The sequence below is a fragment of the Carcharhinus amblyrhynchos genome, chromosome 19, assembly GCF_965287045.1.
Source record: "Carcharhinus amblyrhynchos chromosome 19, sCarAmb.v2.hapA, whole genome shotgun sequence".
In the NCBI taxonomy this organism is placed as follows: domain Eukaryota; kingdom Metazoa; phylum Chordata; class Chondrichthyes; order Carcharhiniformes; family Carcharhinidae; genus Carcharhinus; species Carcharhinus amblyrhynchos.
The window spans coordinates 32,069,847-32,092,753 of record NC_137342.1 but is presented as its reverse complement, the minus strand read 5'-3'; the positions used below and the strand labels follow the sequence as shown (position 1 = coordinate 32,092,753).

At 40.7% G+C, this 22,907-nt stretch overlaps 1 protein-coding gene across 3 annotated transcripts in view; it reads right to left on the bottom strand.

The window, feature by feature from the left end:
- dennd6b (DENN/MADD domain containing 6B) overlaps positions 1–22,907 on the bottom strand; it is a 78,255-nt gene that overhangs the window by 10,142 nt on the left and 45,206 nt on the right. For all 3 annotated transcript variants that reach the window (XR_013888981.1, XM_080207506.1, XM_080207507.1), the window contains 4 exons: positions 19,840–19,905; positions 11,002–11,066; positions 5,932–6,021; positions 664–717 (listed from right to left, as the gene is read on the bottom strand). Coding sequence is in view for 2 of the 3 variants with exons in the window: in XM_080207506.1 (XP_080063632.1) it covers positions 664–717; positions 5,932–6,021; positions 11,002–11,066; positions 19,840–19,905 (275 nt within the window). In the remaining variant the exon portion in view is untranslated. The remainder of the gene's footprint in view (positions 1–663; positions 718–5,931; positions 6,022–11,001; positions 11,067–19,839; positions 19,906–22,907) is intronic.

Here is a 22,907-nt window from a genome sequence, read left to right as displayed (position 1 = left end):
GGAGGTTCATATTAGGAAGAATTTCCTTACCAAACAATGTGAAAATCTGAAATTCTCTTTATAAAATGTTGAAGCTGGGGTTCAAATGAAAATGTCAAAACTGGAATTGTAAATGGTTTTATTAGCGAAGGTATTAAGAAGGGTTTTGCAATGAAGACAGGTGAATTGAGTCAAAATAACCATCAGCCACAATCTGATCAAGAGGTGGAACAGGCTCAATGTGTTGAATAGGCTCCTCTTGTTCCTATGCAGACTCAAAAAGGTTGAAAGTTGCCTCCTGCTCCTGTGTACTATGCAGCATAGCCCCTAAGATGGCAGGCACATGAGAATACCACCACCAGAAACATCACCTTCCAAATCATCCTCCTCACTTGGAAATATACAGCATTCCTCATCGTTCCTGAGTCAAAACACATGGAATTCTTTACTTGATAGCACATGGACTGCAATGGCTCAAGGTGGTGGTTCAACACCACAGGCTCCAGGATAACGAGGGATGGACAATAAATGCAGCCATTGTCAGTGAAACCCATATCCATGAATGGATAAGTAATATTGATTGTCTCTTCATTTCAGAGACTTAAAAATTGTGTTGCAACTCAGAGTTTGCAAGTCAAAAATGAAATGTGGATACCACAATTTATCAGCAATATTCAGTTTTACCTTCCATGCAGTGATGGTTCTCTGAAGTGGCATCAGACTGGCAACATATCTCTCCTGAGGGGAAAGAAAACAAACTACAGTATAAGTTTCTATTTCCTACACATGCTTTCAAATTGCCTTCAGAAGTTCCCATTGGTTCAGCTGGTATAAAACCATGGCTAGTCAAAGCCAATGCACACTTCAGGTTTGGGCTGACACCCATGGTGCGTAATAAACTACAGCGGAAATCAATAGTGCCACAAAGAGGAAGGTAAGTGGGCAAGGGAGAGTACAGAAAATTATTTGTGGAATTATAAGCCTTCATGCACATTATTAATGAAAATAGAAAATGCTAGCATTTCCAAAGCATTAGTAGAGCAAGAAAAAGTATTAACATTTCAGCTCAATGATCCTTTGCAAGAATTTGGAGTAATTAAATGCATAACAGATTTTTAAGCAACACAGGGGAGTGGGGGATAGGAAAGAAAGAACAAAAGGGTCTACGATGGGGTGAAACAAAGATCAAATGACAAGAAGAGGCTGATGGTGCAAGGCAGAAGGGAAAATAGAAAAGATTTGTATAAATTTGTTTTGTATGTTTGTACTTACGTATTGCACAAAAACATTTTTTAATTTTAATGTTTCTCAGGTATTCCATCCTGGGGGGTGGGGTGGTCAAGAGTTCCATGACCGGATGGTTAGGGAAACATTGTCCCAGCACTTTCTCTGCCTTTCACTCTTATCCTGACAAACATGAAACAATAAACTTCGGTTCTTTCTCCTTACAGCCTACTGCACTTGCCGAGTATTCCCCAGTATTTTCCATTCTTATGCCAAATTTCACCATCCATGTACTTTACTTTTGCATATTAAGCTAGCCCATTGTTAGGCTATGCAGCAGAATAGATGTGTAATAGAAACACAGAAAAACTACAGCACAATACAGGCCCTTTGGCCCTAGGACCCATTGGTGGTTTTAAAAGATAGGCTGTAGGCGTCGAAGGTTTAAACAGATGAAGAGCTTTAATGAAAGGGTGTTGACATTTCAGGGTTATTAAAATGGACTGTTTGCCCCCGCAAACATCCAATGAGATCAGGGCTATCATCACATGATCAGTCTCTTTAAATACCACGATTCCACTGCAAAAATGCTAGTGAAGAAACACTAAAAATAACAAGTATACTACACTTTTCCTCCTCCTTTAAATCACAGGTTGCTGACACCGATAACAGTATAACGTTATCAAAATTAGCAATATGAACAATTAATAAACAAGTCAACAAGTCAAACAAACGATCGACAGTCTGGGGCAAGAACTGAAGAGGCTCAAAGCTGAGCTAGATCGAAGTCGATGAGCTTCAACATTCGCAGAACACCAGCTCCACCTTATAAGATCTATCCTGGGTGAGCAATGCTCAGCAGTGAGAATGGAAGTTCCCATTACTGCTGTTTTTTTTTAAAGTATGTAAAAGGACAAGTCTGCAGGCTGACCATTCAACTGCGCAGTTACATCAATATAGTCCTTCAATGGAACCACTTCTTTGGTAGTGGGTTTCAAGGCAATATGTTGAAGCTTTTCTTGGTACGATGAAACCCTAATTTAATGTGCCCTGATTTAGCACGAATTTGGATATAATGTGATGAATCATTGGACCCTTTTTTAAGAACATAAGAAATAGGAGCAGGAGTAGGCCATCCAGCCCTTCGAGCCTGCCCTGCCATTCAATAAGATCATGGCTGATCTGTCACTGCTCAGTTCCACTTTCCCGCCCTCTCCCCATAACCCTTAATCCCCTCTCCTATCAAAAACCCATCAACCCGCGTCTTAAAAATATTTAGCGAGGCAGCCTCCACCACTTCAACGGGCAGAGAATTCCAGAGATTCACCACCCTTTGAGTGAAGAAGTTCCTCCTCAACTCCGTTCTAAACCGCCCCCCTTTTATCTTGAGGCTGTGCCCCCTAGTCCTATTGTCTTTTTTGAGCGGGAAGAGTTTTAATGCAGTTTACGCAGACATTTATAATACAAACGTGTCAGATGCATGCAGTCTGTTCTAAGATATTTAAATAAAGGAAAATGAACCCAAACCAATTGATTTTCATCAGTTTGCAGCATAAAAATTACAAAGAAAGATAAAACTACATTTGATAAAATTGTAATGTGGGAGATTGGATCATTCGTGATTCCATCATCCCTTGGACCTGGGCTAAAATCAAGCCTGAATCTTGTCAGCCAGCTCAAAGAGTTTCTCTTGCTCGACTGTCTGAGAGCAATAACTGCTCCTCAAAATACGTAAACTGGCAACATCACTTACTGCCACAGAAATGCTAACGTGGGAAGTGGAAGTGCACAATGGTGAGTGTTCTTCTGAAGCCGTTACCAAGTCGGAGCCAAAAGGAGAACTTCTTTACTCAACATATGGTTGTGTGTCATACCTAACCTAGCGACCACTTAAATGATGCTCAGAATCTGAAAATATGAGGTTTTATTCCTCAAGACTAGCATTACTGCTTGTGATAAACACACACCTGGAGAGGATGGGGCTGTGAGATGTGGTGGTTATAATATTTGGGTGAACATGGAAAATCAAGAAGGATTCAAGATTATTACAGAATGCTTCCCCTTTTCCTCCCCGGTTTAGCTGCTTAGGACACTATGTAATGAGGCGAACTAATGACCTTCTCAACTAGTATCAATGGATTATCTAATTGACCAGTTTTATACAGGAGGTAGGGTTTTAGGCAGATGTTATGCATGTCTTTGTCTATATCAACTATAATTTGGAACATTTAATTTTCACAAAGATTTAATTGTCCATTCATGTGTAGTGGAAAATCAGTTTGAACACTGATTTTCTTGAACCCCGATTTAGCGCAACCCTGCTTTTTTCACGATAACATTTTATGGACCCCAACCATCGCATTATAACAGGGCCGCACTGTACCAGTGTAACTGCAGCACCAGTGTCCATCTCCATTTTCACTGGCAGTTCATCCAATAAGAGAGTAACCCAGTAATATTTGTTGCACCAGCAATATCCAGTACGTTTGAATGACCTTTTTTGTACCCTTGTCGTACCACATGGATACTTTTTCTCTTATTCAGCCATTCAACTTTTGCATTTGTAATTTTGGCCTGAAACTTGTTTCTCTTTCCAACAAGCACATTCAATGTGGTTCTTTTTGCCACAATTCCTGCACATAATCTCTTTGCATCAACAATCTGCAGCTGAGTGCCTGGTTTTGGCACGTGAATGACAATTGCAAGTTTGCGTCTGTGATCGGTTTTTGGTCAACATCTTATGATTTCTTGTGCTTGAACTCAGCTGTTGAGATTCTCCGGCTACTAACACCATGAATACAGCAACTTCCAAAAGTTTTTAGGGTTAGGTTGCTTTCTGCTAACAATGATTTTTGAATAACCTCACACCTTAAGCCACAGACTAATCCCTCTCTAATCGTTCAAAGACATCCCCAAATTCACAATGTTTAATTAGTCTCTTCAAGGTAGCTACAAACCATTTGATCAATTCACCTTCCTGTTGGTTCTGCTATGGAATTTTGATCTTGCAATGACTAAAGGCTTTAGTGAATAGTGGCCCTGCAATACTCCCACTATTTCATCATAAATGTTCGTGCCTGATATCTCAGGAGGTTAATGCATGCGCGCACACGTGTGCACACGTGCACTATAATCAGGAAAGTTGAGATTATATCTGCCATTATGTTGTTCACTTGGACAAAATATTTGAATTTCCCTATATATGAGTTACATCACTTTGTAGTCTCAAACAGTCTGATGGCACCAAAAGCTCCTGCCATTTTTACTACGGAAAGGGTCTGCATGAGCACAATGCGCCATGGATTTTCAGCAGCACTTTGTTACCTTACTCCCCAGTACAAAAAACTCGAGCTCAGTCTGTTTTCCTTTGTGAGTTATAATACCCCCATTGTTGCAAAATACCTGCTAATTGCACTGTTCTTGGTACTGTTACAGACCTCTCAGCAGAGCACATGGTGTGCTTCTTTGCAAAGTCGTTTTCTCCAGAATCTTTGATTATTTTTCGGTTCCTCTGGTGGCTGTGACCATTGTTTGGCACCCCTCCATTGCCAGCTTTCGTGTGGTGCTGATTTCAATTACTTATTCTTCTGTCAGGTGCCTACAACGTTGTCCACTTTTCCACTTCTATTTTCTTTTGAAGTGTGATCTGATCACCTCACCGCCAGTTTTCTATATGGTGGCTTTAAAAGATAGACTGCAGGCCTCAAAGGTTTGAGCAAACAAAGAACTTTAATAACAGGATGTTAATACTACAAGCTGCTGAGATAGACTGCCTGATTGTTTGAGCAAGTGGCCAATGACATCTTCAGTGACATCATGTAATTGGTCTCAAAGTGCCCCTGTTCCACTGCAAAGCTGCTAGTGAGCAAACACTAGATCTAATGGGTGTGGTCTTATCAGCTCACCACACCCATCGATCAGCATGGCAACTTGGGAAGATAGTAAGAGGGGCCAAAAATCTAATTCACGCCTGATGTAAGTTAGATTGCTGTCTTTCTGGCCCCGTTATACTGGTGGGAACAGCTTCACCCCCAGAAAGGGTGCGAAACTCATTACCATTACACTGCATACAATTAGAGTCTGGCACAGCTGCTTCTTCTCTCCCTGTAACACTATATTCTGCACTCTCTCGTTTCCCTCTCTATGAACAGTATGTTTAGTCTGTATAGTGCACAAGAAACAACACTTTTCACTATATGTTAACACACATGACAACAATAAATCAAATCAAATAAAATCACTACTACTCTGCAGTAGTGGAGACCAAGCATCATCGCCATGCCAGGGGAATGAGAGGCCATTGAAGCACTCAAGTGGTGATGGTGATGGTGGTGTTGGTTGTTGGGAGGAGGTCTCCCAGTTTAATGTCAGATCAGGGCAGCCTGTAGAATGTTGCACGAGTGCCCTGAAGCTAGCTTCACCAGCATATTTAGGCTCCACCCCACCTTCCCCCATCCCAACCACCATACTGTCCAAAGCTCCCAGCTGTAAAAAAAAAAATTGACACGAGTGCTGGAAGATTGCAGTGCTGGGCTAATGAAAATACCGGCATGGAGGACTCCCATTTTCTAGCCCTGATGATACAGAAATTTTGGGGGAAAATTCCACCCAATATGAATAAACAACAGACCCAAGTTCAGAAAATGCAGTTAAAGACTGCGCGAGTAATAAATCCACACAGATCATTTTCTATTTTGGTATAATCCCAAAGAGGGCCAAATTACTCACCAAGGGAATGATAAAACTCTGAGTCAGCTCCAGTAAATGGCGACGGACAATGACACTCTGCACTTCTGGCAGACGTTTTCTTTGAATACCCTAGAATTTGACAGATAGAGAACAGCAAAAAAACCCATCAGTTCGTAGGTATAACTAAGTGAAAATATTAAGTAAAAATTCTGAACACCATGCAGTTATGAAGACTGCAATTTGGAATGAACATGGCAGATTTTCATGGTTATTACCAGAGGCAAGTTTCTTCTTATTTTGATTATTACATTTTCCCTTAACCCTTTCTCTAATCTCTTCACTTAGTTGAAAACCCTCACCGCAGGTAAATCAGCTTTTTTTAAAATTTGTTCATGGGATATTAGGCATCACTGGAGAGGTCAGCATTTTTGCCATTCCCAATAACCCTCGAGAAGATGGGAAGCTGCTGCCTTGAATCACTGTGGACCATGCCCAAGCATTTAATTTACTAAGTCTCTCTCTTCTTGACTCAATTCTAAGTCCTAGAATCTCTACAGTGCTGAAAGAGGCCATTTGGCCCATCAAGTCTGCACCAACCACAATCCCACCAAGGCCCTATTCCCATAACCCCACATACTTACCCTGTTAATCCCCCTGACATTAGGGTCAAATTAGCATGGCCAATCAACCTAACCTGCATATCTTTGGACTGTGGGAGAAAATCAGAGCACCCGGAGGAAACCTACGCAAACATGGAGAGAATTTGCAACACCACAAAGACAGTGACCCGAGGCAGGAATTGAACCCATGTCCCTGGTGCCGTGAGGCAGCAGTGCTAACCACTGTGCCTCCTCTGGTGTACCACTGCCTCTTGTTCCTCGGAAACAGATACAAAATACAAACTTAAAACATTCATGTATCCTTGCTTCTACCTGTCTTTAATGGGCCTGTATTTCCCTTTGTCACACTTGCTTTAAAATATAGTTTATGGTCGCTCTCTTTGAAGTTTTGTTTATAAGAGTGATAAAAAGTGACATAGAAAAAACAAGTTGCAAAAAAGTCTATACAGATAATTGAAAAATAAATATTCGTAATAAAAAGTGGCATTAGTTATCCAAGAAGTCACAAGGGTAACAGTAATCTAAGCAGCAGAGGAGAGGAGGAGCTTCTATTCTACATCAAGAACTACCCTCTTTCAATATGGCTTTAGTCTCATAAGAAGACTTAATGTTAGAAAATTAAGTGGTATAATTGGATATTATTGTACGGTTGATAATCTAAAGAACCTTCAAGATGATCGAGTTTGCACGATATTGTTGGTCATGTAGAGATGCAGGAGGAGTAGGTACCGTCAAAGTAACCTTAAATTAGATCAGACACACAACACCAGTCATGGTAGTGTTGGAGATTTAGTCTAGCGGCAGGGACATCAAAAAGCAAATTGATCAGTCCAGGATGGTGCTGATCCTACTGGCATTGAGGCTGCTGCATCCATTCAGGTGAGTGGTGAGTGTTTCATCATACTCCCAATTTAAGTTTGGTAAATGCTGGAGAAATCTTAAGGGATTAGGAGAAGAGGAGAGGAGCCATTTGTCAGAGTACCTAAGTTTTATTTGAAATTGTAGTCATGCTGTAGATCTGGCTGATCAGAGCTCAACTCCTGGTCAGTGCTGATATCCCAATGTTGATGGTAGAACCATTGAAGATCAAGTAGAGATAGCGAGGCTTTCCATTGTCTGAAATAGTTATTACCTGCAACTTGTCAACCAAGCATAGATGATGAATTGTCAGCTCAAGTGTACAATCTGATAAGTCATTTAAGAGACATAGCTGGCAAAGGCTAGGACCAGAATATTCAAGGGTACATTTTGGAAGGACTGGAAGCTAGGAAATGCTGGTGGGCTAGATCTGTTAATTAAGAATGGTATTCGTACAATAGTGAGCGATGATCTTAAAAAGATGTACAATCAGTTTGGGTCGAGATTAAGAAAAAAACAACAGTAAGAAATCATTTGTGGGAGTAGCTTATAACAGTAATTACACTAGAGGAAAAGGACCCAGGAAGAAAAAGATGAGGGCTTGTGAGAAAGGAACAGTGATTTTAAATATTTTTTTAAAATGTAAGCCAGCATTTATTGCCCAACCATAGACGCCCTTAAAATAGATTGAATGAATCAGAATGGTAACCTGGAAGATTAATTCAGAGTATTTTCAGGTCAATTCCTTAGAGCAGTATGTTCCAGACCAACCAGAGACTAGGCTATTCTAGACCTAGCTTTTGCAATGAGACAGGAATAATTAATAACCTCATAATAACAGGAGGTAGCAGCAATTAAATGATTGAATTCTGCTCTCAGTTTAAAGGAGAGACGAGCGAGTTGAAGACTAGTGTATTAAACATAAATAAAAGGAATTATAAGGGTATGAAGATAGAACTTCCAAAAGTAAACTGAGAAAATAGATTAAGATGTAGGTCAGTAGAGGCACAACAGAAAATGTTTAACAAGATATTTTACAATACTCAGCAAAGGTATATTTCAGTGAAAAATAAAAACTCCAGGAAGTAAAGGATGCATCTTTTGTGGCTGAGGTAGTTAAAAATAGAATCAAATCAAAAGAAAAACACAATTCCGCAAAGGTTAATGTCAGGTCAGAAAATTGGACTGAATAAGAAGCCAAGAATGACTAAAAATATAAGAAGGGAGAAATTAGAGTACCAGAGAAAGTTTGCTAGAAATATGAAAACAGAAGAAAAATTTCTGCAAATACTTAAAGAGTAACTAAGTTTGCTGCTGTAGAGGAGCGAATCTGGGCAATTAAAAATGGGAAATGGTGGATGCATTGAACAGATCATTTGTCTCTAACAAACAGAAAATGCTGGACAGTCTCAGGAGGTCCAACAGCATCTGTGGAAAGAGAATAGAGACAATGACCCTTTGTCAGAGCTTTAGATTCTAGCATCTGCAGCATTTTGCTTTTATCGTTTGTCTCTGTTTTCACTACATAAGACTCAAATAACATCCCAGAAATAACTGTAAATCAGCTTGTGAAAGGGAAGGAGAGACTCAAAACAATTACCAGCAAAAAAGATACTGAGAAAATTATTAGACCCAAGGGCTGAAATGGCCCCAGATCCTGATGAACTTCATCTAGTGTCGTAAAGGAAGTAACCGCTGAGCATTGGTTTTAACTTTCCAAAATTCCTTAAGATTGGGAAATAGTGAACATTATTACTCTTTGAGAAACCAGGGAGACAGAAAGCAGGAAACTATAGGCCAATTAGCTCAACATCTGTCATAGGGAAAATGTTAGAATCAAATATTAAAAAGGTTATAGTAGGGCATTAAGAAAATCTTAATGCGATCAGGCAGAGTCAACACGGCTTGTGTCATGAGAAATCACGTTTGACTAATTTGTTAAAGTTCTTCAAGGAAGTAACGAGCAAAGTGGATAAATGGGAACCTGTAGATGTGGCGAATTTGGATATCAAGATTCCATATCAAGGGTTACCATGTAGGGAGTAACAGAGTGTATGGATAATTAGGTCATTTTCAGGTTGGCAAGATATAACTAGTGGAATGCCATGGATTCAGGAGAGGATGTGTCTCCTTATGGGAGAGGCGAGAACTAGTGACAGTTTAAAAATAAGTTTTAAGGCCAAGTTAAATTGATTCACTGGTCAATCAAGAATCTAAGGGTACAGAAGGTAGATGGGAAAATAGAGGACACAGTCAGATCAGCCACGCTTTTATTAATTGGCTGATCAGGCTCAAGAGGCTGGATGACCAACTCCTGCTCCGAATTTCTAAGTTACTTAGGTCATGGCTGCTTCATTGGAAGATTGTGAAATGAGCCATGCTGTACCACTGATCAGTGACTTGCTCTTCAAAATTTATAATGGAAGGACGGTCATCGATAAAGTAGCTGGAGATGGTTCAGCTGAGAATGCATACACAAGAACTCCCACAGTTACATTCTCAAATTGCAATCACACAAACTTTATTTTCTTCCATTATGTATCCAGCCAGTGAAGGATTTTGCTTTTTATCCCTCCTTCCCATTGCAGTTTATCTGGATTCCTTGGAGCTGTACCTGTTTGAATAATCCTTGATTGGAAAGATATGGTAGCACAGTGGTTAGCACTGCTGCCTCACAGCACTAGGGACCTGGGTTCAGTTCCAGACTTGCGTCACTGTATGTGTGGAATTTGCACATTCTATGAGTTATTCATTCTATGGAAATGGAGTCACTGGTCTCATATCTTATCAAAGGAGAATCAATGATACATAATCTCAAACAATGACGAGACGGAGTACAGGAAAGAGTCAGAGAACCTGGTGAAATGGTACAATGACAATAATCTTCCCCTTAATGTCAGTGAAACCAAGAAGAGATAGTCACCGACTTCAGGAAACATGGTGGAGGACGTGCCCCCATTTACATCAATGGTGAAGAAGTGGAAATGATCAAGAGCTTCAAGTTTCTGGGTGTTAAGTTCACCAGCAATCTGTACTGGTTCCTCCACATCAGCACGGTAGTTAAGAATGCCTCCATTTCCTCAAGGGATTAAGGAAATTCAGCACGTTGGCTGACTCTCGCTAATTTTTTATAGATGTACCATATAAAGCATCCTGGTATGGCTCCTGTTCTGACCAAGGCTGCAAGAAGCTACAAATGGTTATGATTGTAGCCCAGTCCATCACACTAACTAGCCTCCCATCCATTGATTCCATCTACACTTCCTGTTTGGGAAAAGCAGCCAGTATAATCAAGGACCCCATGCACTGCTCTCTGTTCCATCTTCTTCCATGGGAAAAGGATACAAAAGCTTGAGAACACACACCAACAAATTCAAGAACAGCTTCTTCCCTATTGTCCAACTTCTGAATGGACCTACCATATATTAAGTTGATGTTTCTCTACACCCTAGTACACACCATATTCTGCAGCCTGTCCTTTCTCTCTCCCCTATGTTCTCTATGAATGGTATGTTTTGTCTGTAAGATGCACAAGTAACAATACTTTTCACTATATCCCAATACATGTGACAATCAAATCAAAGTGCCAAGACCATTGACATGGTCTCACATCAAAACAATTATGATTTACCTTTAAAAGTCGTTTAATGAGTGTCTTGTCCTTGTGCAAAAAAGTTTTGTAAGATGTGTAGATGCCTGGAGAGGAGAGGAAATGTATTTTAAATAGCTTGTTTGTTTTCTTTGTGAAGATATAAAACTAAAAAAAAACTTTAATCTGAGCTCATATGGTATTTACACAATCTGAATTCCTGTTGCTGCATTTTGTAATCCTTTCATGTTGACATTTTTCCATTACACATTCTTATGTTTACACTTGTTATGGATTTTGTCTACAAAGTTTCCACTGTTGATGTGCAATCTGCTCACCAGGTTACTACAAAAGGTAACTTAATACAGTATTTTCATAGAGGACACAGCAGCTTTACAGTTATGTACTGAACTAATAATTCAGAGGCCTGGAAACATTTGTTCAAATCTCACTCCCACTATGGCAGCTGGGGAATTTAAATTCCATCAATAAGTTTGGTATTAACAGCTGATAATGGTAAAGATAACCACATAACTACAAGTTTGTCATAAAACCCCTTCTGGATAACTAATGTATTTTTTTTTGCCCAATGTGATTTATGTACGACTGCAGATCCACAGCAATGTGGCTGACTCTTAATTGCCCTCTAAAATGGTCCAGACAATCTTAATTACAATTTTATTCAATAAACTGGCTCATCACCACCTACTCAAAAGATAATAACGGATGGACAATAAATGCTGGCCTTGCCAATGATGCCCACATCTCATGAACAAATAAAAAGTATGTTCTCCCTAGTAACTAAGATCTCTCATGTTCTACATAAAGGTTTTTAAATCAAAACAATTACTTACCTCAGGACATGATTATATTTAAATAGTTTGTCATTTGTGTCTTTTGATGGTTTAGTAAAGTTTTACTTGAAATTTTCATGCTCTCCTAAAAGCTTAACTAATTGGATACTGCTTTTACAGAGCCAGCACAATAGGCTGAATAGCCTTCTTCTGTATTCCATAAACAATATGGGACGCCTATTGCTAATACATTAAAAACCTTACGTCCAGGTGCTGTTTTTATTCACAAAACATTATTTTCTCATCAGTTTGTCATTATTCTGTGTCGATTTTCTGAAACATATTGAAGTTCCTATAAAAAAAACAATCATTTTTTGGAAGTCCATCTACAGAATGTCAACAGTGCTATCTTCATCAGCTGTCTCCACTACTTCAAAGATCCCTCTCAAGTTGGTCAAACACAATGAACCTTCAGCAAATCAGTGCTAGTTTTCATTATTAATCCATATTATTCCAGGTGACAATTCATTTTGCCCCTTACACATGATTTAGTCTCCCCACCAACTGGTCTATAATTGTTTGGCTTTTCCTCTCCCATTTTTCATATAGGAGGCAACATTTACTGTCAGTCATCTGGAATCTCTCCCATATCCAAGAAAGATTGAAGTCTTCAGCAAGAGCCTCCTTAATCTTTCATCTTTTCCCCCCTCAGGGCCCAGGATGCATTCAATACAAGTGAACAGCCTTTTCACTTTGAGCACTACCACCCTCAAGTATCTCTCACTTCCTTGCTTTTATTTCATCTGTAGTCAGGCAAACAAGTGTGCGCTTTGCAGCCAAAATCAATGGTCCATTACGTTGCAGTGATAGGGTATGGAACAGGTACACAAAGGAACAAGTAGCACATGATTTTGGACAAGAAGTGGGAACAACCATGCATGGTGGTACATCTAGGAATTAATTGCATAGAAGCAATTAAAGAGTACAGCTGGTAGATTCCATTCTGACTGGGATTGATGATTATCTCAACAATGTATGTAATGATAGAGTTGTTTTCAGTCAGACAACTACTTCAATTAGCTACCACCCAGTTGAATAAGGCTAAAAAAATACAATCATGGTATGGTCCAGTTTTTATATTGAAGGTTGATTCCATCATGTATTTGGTCTGCCCACGGTCAAAGTTTTCCATGGTTATCCGGTAACAAAGCTTCACCATTAACTAATTTAACATACAATGTGCACTCTGTCAAGTGGTTGGATCAGCCCAGGCAAAAGGGGCTTTTGAAAGGTGTTACAAGCCATGCACTTGCTTCTCTCAATAATGATCAATTTTAATGCTCCACACTTATGCATTAGATTGAAGTAACAGTGCTGCCTGAAGTGAACTCAATCAACATGTGGAAGAACAAGAATTGTATACAAAAATAGGTTATTGCCACAATAGATGGATTATTCTAAAATTGGAAATCAATGTTTAAGTGATCCTGATGCTGTAGAGGCTACAGCCCTACTTACATAGAACTATATTAATGATATACTCTAAGCACAATCTCTTAATGAGGTTGTAGTTGACTTGTGACAAAATGCACATCTATTGCAATGGAACATCACTCTGGAAGGTTACAACGTTATCCAACATTGCAGAGGTTCCCAAAACAGGGTGTCGACATTCAGTCACTTCAGAAGTACGTACAGTTTCACTCCTCACAAGTAATGCTTTGGCATCACTCATGAATATCAAATTTGAAAATTACAAGACAAAATGAAAATGGATTCTCGTGGCAACAGTTCCTTCAAATCAGTTACAATCAATAATAAGCCAAATCTTGTTGGAACAGCACATCTCGCTGTGTTAGCCATTAGATGAACATTTTTCTATTCCTTTCACTTCGTGTCACAACTTGTTAGGAGTGCATGATGATCATAGTATGGTGAAGGTAGTGGGATCTTAATGCATAACAGAGCCAACAGCATACCTCCTTAATCATAGTTGTTTACAGCATGGAAACAGGCCCTTCAGCCCAACTTGTCCATGCCACCTTTTTTAAACCCCTAAGCTAGTCCCAATTGCCTGTATTTGGCCCATATCCCTCTATACCCATCTTACCCATGTAACTGAATGCTTTTTAAAAGACAAATTTGTGCGCGCCTCAAATTTGTACTCTGGCAGCTTGTTCCAGACACTCACCATGCTGTGTGTGAAAAAAATTGCCCCTCTGGACACTTTTTATCTCTTCCCTCTCACCTTAAACCTATGCCCTCTAGTTTTAGACTCCCGTTTTTGGGAAAAGATATTGACTATCTACCTGATGTATGCCCCTCATTATTTTATAGACCTCTATAAGATCACTCCTCAGCCTTCTACACTTCAGAGAAAAAATCCCAGTCTATTCAGCCTCTCCTCATAACTCAAACCATCAAGTCTCAGTAACATCCTAGTAAAGCTTTTCTGCACTCTTTCTAGTTTAATAATGTCCTCTCTATAATAGGGTGACCAGAACTGTACACAGTATTCCAAGTGCAGCCTTACCAATGTCTTGTACAATCAATAAGGTTTAAGGAGTGAAATCAGAAAAACGGCAGAAAGGGATGGATTAGAACCAATCCATGTGCCGAAAAGTAAATAAACAGGGAAATAGAGAGAAAAGGAAAAGTAAAAGAATTAGAAATTAGAAGCTTGAAATATTAGAACATAAGAAATAAGAGCAGGAGTAGGCCATCTAGCCCTTCGAGCCAGCCCCGCCATTCAATAAGATCATGGCTGATCTGTCATGGCTCAGTTCCACTTTCCCACCTTCTCCCCATAACCCTTAATCCCCTTGCCTATCAAAAACCTATCTACCCATGTCTTAAATATATTTAGCGAGGCAGCCTCCGCCACTTCAACGGGCAGAGAATTCCAGAGATTCGCCACCCTTTGAGTGAAGAAGTTCCTCCTCAACTCCGTTCTAAACCCCCCCTTTATCCTGAGGCTGTGCCCTCTAGTCCTACTGTCCTTTCTGAGCGGGAAGAGCCTCTCCACCTCTATCCTATCCATCCCATTCATCATCTTATACGTCTCAATGAGATCTCCCCTCATTCTTCTAAACTCTAACGAGTACAAGCCTAGTTTATTCAGCCTCTCTTCACAGTTCAACCCCCTCAATTCTGGTATCAGCCTAGTAAACCTCCTCTGCACTCCCTCCAAGGCCAAAATATCCTTGCGCAAGTGCAGTGACCAAAACTGCACACAGTACTCCAGCTGCGGCCTCACCAGTGCCCTGTACAGTTGCAGCAAGACCTCCCTACTTTTTATATTCAATCCCCCTCGCTATGAAGGCCAGCACCCCATTCACCTTCCTGACCACCTGCTGCACCTGCAGGCTGGGTTTTTGCGACTCATGCACAAGGACCCCCAGGTCCCTCTGCACCGTAGCATGCTGCAGTTTTTCGCCATGTAAGTAGTCCTTCCTACCATTATTCCTACCAAAGTGGACAACTTCACACTTGCCAACATTAAATTCCGTTTGCCAGTTCCTGGCCCATTCACCCAGCCTATCTAGATCCCTCTGCAGACTTTCCACACCCTCCGCACAATTTGCCGTTCCACCAATCTTGGTGTCATCAGTAAATTTCGACACCATACGCTCGGTTCCCTCCTCCAGATCATCTATATAAATGGTAAATAGCTGAGGCCCCAGCACCGATCCCTGGGGCACTCCACTAGTCACCAACCGCCAATCCGAATAGCACTCATTGACCCCCACTCTCTGCCTCCTATTTGACAGCCAATCCCCCAACTCCATGCCCCCTAACCTTCTGTAACAACCTCTCGTGCGGCACCTTATCAAACGCCTTCTGAAAATCAAGAAACACCACATCCACCGGTTCTCCTCTATCCACCGCACTAGACACATCCTCATAGAATTCCAATAAATTCGTCAGACACGACTTCCCCTTAACAAAACCGTGCTGCGTCTGCTCTATCAAACAATTCTCCTCAAGATGCCTCGCTATTTTCTCCTTGATTACAGATTCAAGCATTTTACCTACTACAGACGTTAAACTAACCGGCCTATAATTCCCTGCCTTTTGCCTGCAATCCTTCTTAAACAATGGCGTAACATTAGCCATTTTCCAATCTTCCGGCACTTCCCCGGAATCCAGCGAGGTTCGGAAAATAATCATCAAGGCATCCACTATCACCTCCGCCATTTCTTTCAGAACCCTTGGATGCAAACCATCCGATCCTGGGGACTTGTCCACAATCAGTTCCTCCAGTCTGTCAAGCACTGCCTCTCTAGTAACAATAATGTCATTCAGGCCCTCCACTCCTACCATCTTTCCATCGCTAACACCTGGCAAACTATTCATGTCCTCCTCCGTGAAGTCCAAAACAAAAAACTTATTCAAGGCCTCAGCCTTGAATAACTTTATTGAAAATTCCTAACAATTTACACATTCAAATTCTGAATATTTTCATTCAGTTTGTCACTTGGCAGCATAGTGACACAGTGGTTAGCAATGCTGCCTCACAACACCAGGGACCCAAGTTCAATTCACAGCTTGGGTCACTGTGTGAAGTCTGCACGTTCTCCCCACGTCTGCATGGGGTTTCCTCCAGGTGCTCTGGTTTCTTCCCACAGTCCAAACATGTACAGGTTAGGTGTATTGGCCATGCTAAATTCTCCTTCAGTGTACCCAAACAGGTGCCTGAGTGTGGTGACTAGGGGATTTTCACAGTAACTTCATTATAGTGTTAATGTAAGCCTATTTGTGACATTAATAAATAAACTTAAACTTTAAAACTTTAAACCGTTCCCAGCTTAAATCAATATTAGCATTGTTTGTTTGTGTCCAAAGTTATAGACAAGGTCCCTAGCACATATGTAAAATATATTCATGTTGACTGATTGCTTCAATTATCTGCAGGATAGTTAATAATTTTTGAATCTTTATCAATTATTCAGACCTAGCAAGCTTTGGAAAATTAGTGGTGAGGAACTTACGTGACTGAATTTGATCATTAAACTAAAATAGGAGAGGAGAGCTGAAACATCAGAACATTTTAATGTGTTGGATCTTGAGCAATTCTTTGATAGGGCAATCAAAAATAAATCACACTGCCCCATTTTCTCTCACCATATCTCTGAAACAAGTGTATTCTAATTTCACAGCCCCATTCTTCTCAACCTCATATCAATCTCAAACCATTCCATTTGCTTTGCGCTCTCCCAATAAACCTGTATCCTTTCCAAGCTAATCCTACTGCCTCACCATGGTATGCTTCTGCAGAAAATGCAGATGTATGGGATTGGTGGTAATTTAGGTACTTGGATCAGGAATTGGTTAGCGGATAGGAGACAGAGGGTGGTGGTTGATGGTAATTATTCATCATGGAGTTCGGTTACGAGTGGTGTGCCTCAGGGATCTGTTTTAGGGCCACTGCTGTTTGTAATCTTTATTAATGATCTGGATGAGGGTATAGTTGGGTGGATTAGTAAGTTTGCTGATGACACCAAAGTCGGAGGTGTGGTAGATTGTGAGGAAGGGTGTCGAAGTTTGCAGGGTGACTTGGACAGGTTGCAGAGCTGGGCCGCGAGGTGGCGGATGGAGTTTAATGCGGAGAAGTGTGAGGTAATGCATTTCGGTAGGAATAACAGATGTGTTGAGTATAGGGCTAACGGGAGGACTTTGAATAGAGTGGAGGAGCAGAGGGATCTAGGTGTATGTGTACATAGATCCCTGAAAGTTGGGAATCAAGTAGATAAGGTTGTTAAGAAGGCGTACGGTGTCTTGGCGTTTATTGGTAGGGGGATTGAATTTAGGAGTCGCAGCGTCATGTTGCAACTGTACACAACTCTGGTGCGGCCGCACTTGGAGTACTGTGTGCAGTTCTGGTCCCCACATTACAGGAAGGATGTGGAGGCTTTGGAGAGGGTGCAGAGGAGGTTTACCAGGATGTTGCCTGGTATGCAGGGGAGGTCCTATGAGGAGAGACTGAGGGATTTGGGGTTGTTTTCACTGGAAAGAAGGCGGCTAAGAGGGGATCTTATAGAAACATATAAGATGATTAGAGGTTTAGATAGGGTGGATGGTGATAGCCTGTTTCCTCGGATGGAGAAATCTAGCACGAGGGGGCATGGCTTTAAATTAAGGGGGGGTAGTTATAGGACGGATGTCAGGGGCAGGTTCTTTACCCAGAGGGTGGTGAGGGACTGGAATGCCCTGCCTGCTGCAGTTGTAAATGCGCCTAGTTTGGGGGCGTTTAAGAGATTGGTGGATAGGTTTATGGACGAAAAGGGATTGGTTTAGATTAGTGGGTCAATGTTTTTTTTTAAAATAAGACTGGTCGGCGCAACATTGTGGGCCGAAGGGCCTGTTCCGCGCTGTAATGTTCTATGTTCTATGTTCACTCTCCCCATAGCCCTATATCAATCCAAAACTAATTGCACAGCCTCAATCTCCTCCCATAGTCTTGTATAAATCTGAAATTAATCACGTTGTTCCTCTTTCTTCCCATATCCCTGCTTCAATCCAGAACTAATCCTAGTCCTGTTTGCTCCACATAGCCCTAAATTAATACCAAACTAAAACTATATCATCATTGCCCCACTCTCACCCTAGAGCCTTGCATTTTCATCTATTCAAATATTTATCCAATTTTCCATTAAAATACTTTCTCCCTCATAGGCTGGTTATTATAATAGAGTCATAAAGCAATGGAAAGAAAGAAAGAAAAAAAACATTCCTTGAACTATAGAGGCTGTTGATAATGAAGAATCACAGCAATCAAGTCGTGCGCAGCAAGGAAATAAATTTAAAAAAATCAGATAATCAGTTTCGGTGAATGCTAAATTTTGGCAAGGAAACTCTGTTCTGAGTAGTGTTATGGGGTTCCTGAAAAAGCAGTGGAGACTTCAGCTAAAAGTCTCATCTGAAAACTATCCACCATCCAGCAGACATAGGCCACACAGTTACAATGGTAAAAGTTCACTCATTCTGCTCGGTTTTATTTTTCTAGAGTCTTTTGTCAAAAAAAATTAGCATCCATCCAGTTAGTCCGGAGCAAACAGTGAGGATGGCTCCTCTGAGCAACAGCCAGTGATACAACACACAAGGCCCAAGGGGAAGAGGCTAGAAGAAACACGCAGGCGCCACAAAATAATGTGCAGGTTTCCCTACCTCTTCCTATCCTCAAAAAGGACATTCATTTTCCTGATCTCACACTGGTTTAGAGGGGCAAACATTATCCAGATATCTGTTCAGTGCCCAACGGCCACAGTTGGAATGATAAAAGAGACTTTCTAGTTATCACTACCTGACACTGCAGTTCTCCCTCATGATAATACTGAAATATCAAACTAGATACCATGTTCTCAAAAACACTAGAGATGGCAAGTGGGGAAAAAAGAGTACAAGTGGAATGTGCTGCTTTAAATAGTGGTGGAAGCAGTTTCACTTGCTGTTTTCAAAAGGGCATGGGATAAATAATTCAAGAGAAAAAAACTTACAGGGCTGTGGGAAAGAGCAAGAGAGTAGGACAAATTGGGTCAATTTACCCCATGCAGATACCATGGGCCAGATGGCCTGCTTCTATGCTGCAACGTTCTTTGATTCTATGTCAAATATGATTGTTTTATTGTTACTGTTACAAAGATTTCCTTTATTACAACCTTGTGTGATTCACTTATTGCGTAATGCGAGTATCTCTCACTGAATCCCTAAAGCAATTGGCAGGCAAAGCAACCTCTTGCCAAATCTGCCTTTCACAACTTCTGTGAATCTTGCTCTCCAATCTTCTTGTTTCCAGTTGGTTCAATTGCTAGATCTCCTAAAGAGAAATCAGACTGATCAGAGGGAGGATAGGAGATGAAAAGATTGTGCTTGCCTCACAGCACCATCCAGTTCTTATCAGAAGGAAATCTTCATCTACGACATCTTGTCTGGATTTGTACTCGAGTTTCAAAAGTAAAAGTTCAGTATCTGGCTGTAATACTCCACCTTAATTTTCACAGACTCCTGACCACAAAATGTCTATGGTCTAATAAGCTGTAGGCATGACTTGAGAAGGATTCCAAAATACAAGCCAGACCTCCATTACCTGGCTTTGTGTCCAGTGTGCGAAGCTTCATCAATTTCTTCACTTTTATTTGTTTGGGTAAATCACCTGGAGAGAAAATCACAATGAGATTGCTGAAATTACATTATGGCTCAAAAAGGACTAAGAAACTATTAACTACAGAGCTTGTGTTTAAGATAGATTAGATGTTATATCAATGAGAATAGGTGATGCACTGAGAGACAGAATTAATCTCCACTTGCAGAGACAGTGATTAATCAAGGATAGTTAGCACGGCTTAGTTGGGGAAGATCGTGTCTAATAAGTTTGATTCAATTTTGAGGTGGTGATCAGATATGTAGATGTAGGCAGTGTAGCTGATGTAGTCTACATGGATTTCAGCAAGGCTCTTGAGAAGGTCCCCACAAGGGAGACTGATCAAGGAGGTAAGAGCAATGGGATCTAGGGAAATTTGGCAAATGGCATTCAAAATTGAATTAAATGGCAGGTGGCAGAGGGTAATGGTTGAAAGTTGTTTTTGTGGACTGGAAGTCTGAGTCCAGTGATGTACCACAGGGACCAATGCTGGGTCCCTTGCTGTTTGTTGTGGACATTAGTGATCAGGATGTAAACATAAGGGGTAAGTTTGCAGATGACAGGAAATTTGGTGGTGGGGTAAATAGCAAGGAGAGAAGTCTCAAATTACAGAATGATATGAACAGGCTAATCAAATGGACAGAACAGTGGCAAATGGAATTTACAGAGGACAAGAGGGATATTTGGATGCATGTCCCTGAAGGAAGCAGGTAGACACGATGGTAAGAAGACATATCAGATATTTACATTTTATGCTTTGGTTAATAAAGGCATGAGCAGGGAAGTTATAATAGAACTGGATAAGATACTTATTAGGCCATAGCTAGAGTACTATGTGCAGTTCTGTTCACTACACTATACGAATAATATGGTTGCAGAAAAGGTGCAGAAAAGATTCACCAGGATGTTTCTTTTTGCTGCAGTGTTTCAGCTATGAAGAGAGTCTTGATAAGCTGGGTTATTTTCCTTAGAGCAGAGAAGGCTGAAGGGTGGGGGGACACCTCACCGAGGTGTACAAAATCATGAGTGATACAGATAGGGGAGGTAAGAAGAAACTATAACCCTTAGTAGAGGGGTCAATAGCCAAGAGGCATAGATTTAAGGTAAAGAGCTGGAGATTCACAGGGGATTTGAAAAGAAAACTTTGGCACTCCTGCCTGTCCCCTCCCCCAACTCCATTGACAGCGAGGATCTCTTTCCTTCACTCCAGAGGCAGCGGGAACACTTGCTGGATAAGGGGAACTCCTCCCTTCCCACATGCAGAAGGGGAACATCCCCCTCTGATTTTTGCCACTTGCAACATTTAGCAGCCATTACAGGGTTTATGCCCACAGCTAATGCTGCTGCTGGATTGCAGTCTGCGTCACAATTCTGCATCAGATATAGATTGGCAGTGGAAGCCACAGTTCACTCAAAATAAATGGCACATGGTAGAACAGCTAAGGGGCAGAAATAAATAATAGCAAAAGAAAATAACGTTATTGCGTTGGAAGTCAGATCTTTCTGGTGGAGAGAAGGCTTAGGTTGTGAGCAGTCTGTCTCAGCCCGAGATAGTGCCCTGGGAAGGGAACATAATGGCGGTGTGGATAAGGAGCTTATGGCAGGGTTCAAAGACAGGCTTTAGATTATTCAATATTTAACATTAAAAAACATGGCTCATTCAAATCTGGACAACTTTTCATTAAAAATCTTTGAAATAGCATAAGCTGATTTGTTTGATTCCACTGCACTGCAGGAGAAACTGATTTCAGGATCTCTTTGGGACCTAATTTGCAATTTGTTTCTCCTTCCTCTATGCTTACAATCCAAAACAGTCCAAATCTCAAATATCACTTACCTAATTTAGAAACCAGAGCTCAGATCATATCTCGCTGATGTCTGAGACATCTATTAAATCTGAACCCTAACTGAGCTCTACAGTCGACTTCAGTCCACCATTTTGCCTTTTCTGCATTTCGTTTTTTTTTGAAAAGGAATGGATCAAAAATATGTTTGACTACAAGCTCTCAGAAGTTGCAGAAAGAAAACACCCAGATTATAAATCAATCATAACAAAATTATTTTAGTGAGTAACAGAAAGTGGCTTGCCATGTGCATGAAACAATCAAATATCTCACGCAAACCAGCCTCCCATCCATTGACTCTGTCTACACTTCCCACTGCCTCAGCAAAGCAGCGGACATTCTCTCTTCCATCACCTTCCTTTGGAAAAAAGATACAAAAGTCTGAGGTCACGTACCAAATGACTTAAAGACTGCTTCTTCCCTGCGGCCATCAGACTTTTGAATGGCTCTATCTTGCATTAAGTTGATCTTTCTCTACATCCTAGCTATGACTGTAATACGTCATTCTGCACTCTCGTTTCCTTTTTTATGAACGGTATGGTTTACTTGTATAGCACGCAAGAAACAATTTTTTTTTACTGTTACTAATTAATGCATATGACAATAAATCAAATATAAGCTTAAATTTTGAGATGGGAACTCTGGAGCAGACATATGGTGCAAAGTGAGCAGGTGGGCTTCTTTTTCAGATGAAAACTATGTCCCCTTCATTAGGATTGGCTTCCTGTCCATGGAGTACTTGCTGAAGCAGCAAAGAACTAGATGCTAGTAATCTCATAAAAGGAGAACGAGGCCAAGCATCAGCTATAAAAACACTGCATCTAGCTGTTAAGTGTGTTAAAGATTGGGTCTACTGTTAACAATTCCTTGATTTGACAGTCCAAGTTAAGAGCTTGGTAAATCAGCTTCTATCTGCTTGTTAAGTTATATGAATATTTCTATGGAACCACAGATGTTTTTACACTGGTAATAGGTTCCCAAACTGATCTCACTACCTTTTGATTTGCTTTATTGTAACATGTATTTGGATACAATGAAAAGTATTGTTTCCTGTGCACTATACAGACGGAACATACCATTCGTAGAGTACACAGTCACAGATAAGGTGTAGAGAAAGATGAGCTTAATATATGGTAGGTTCATTCAAAAGTCTGATCCCACTAAGAAAGA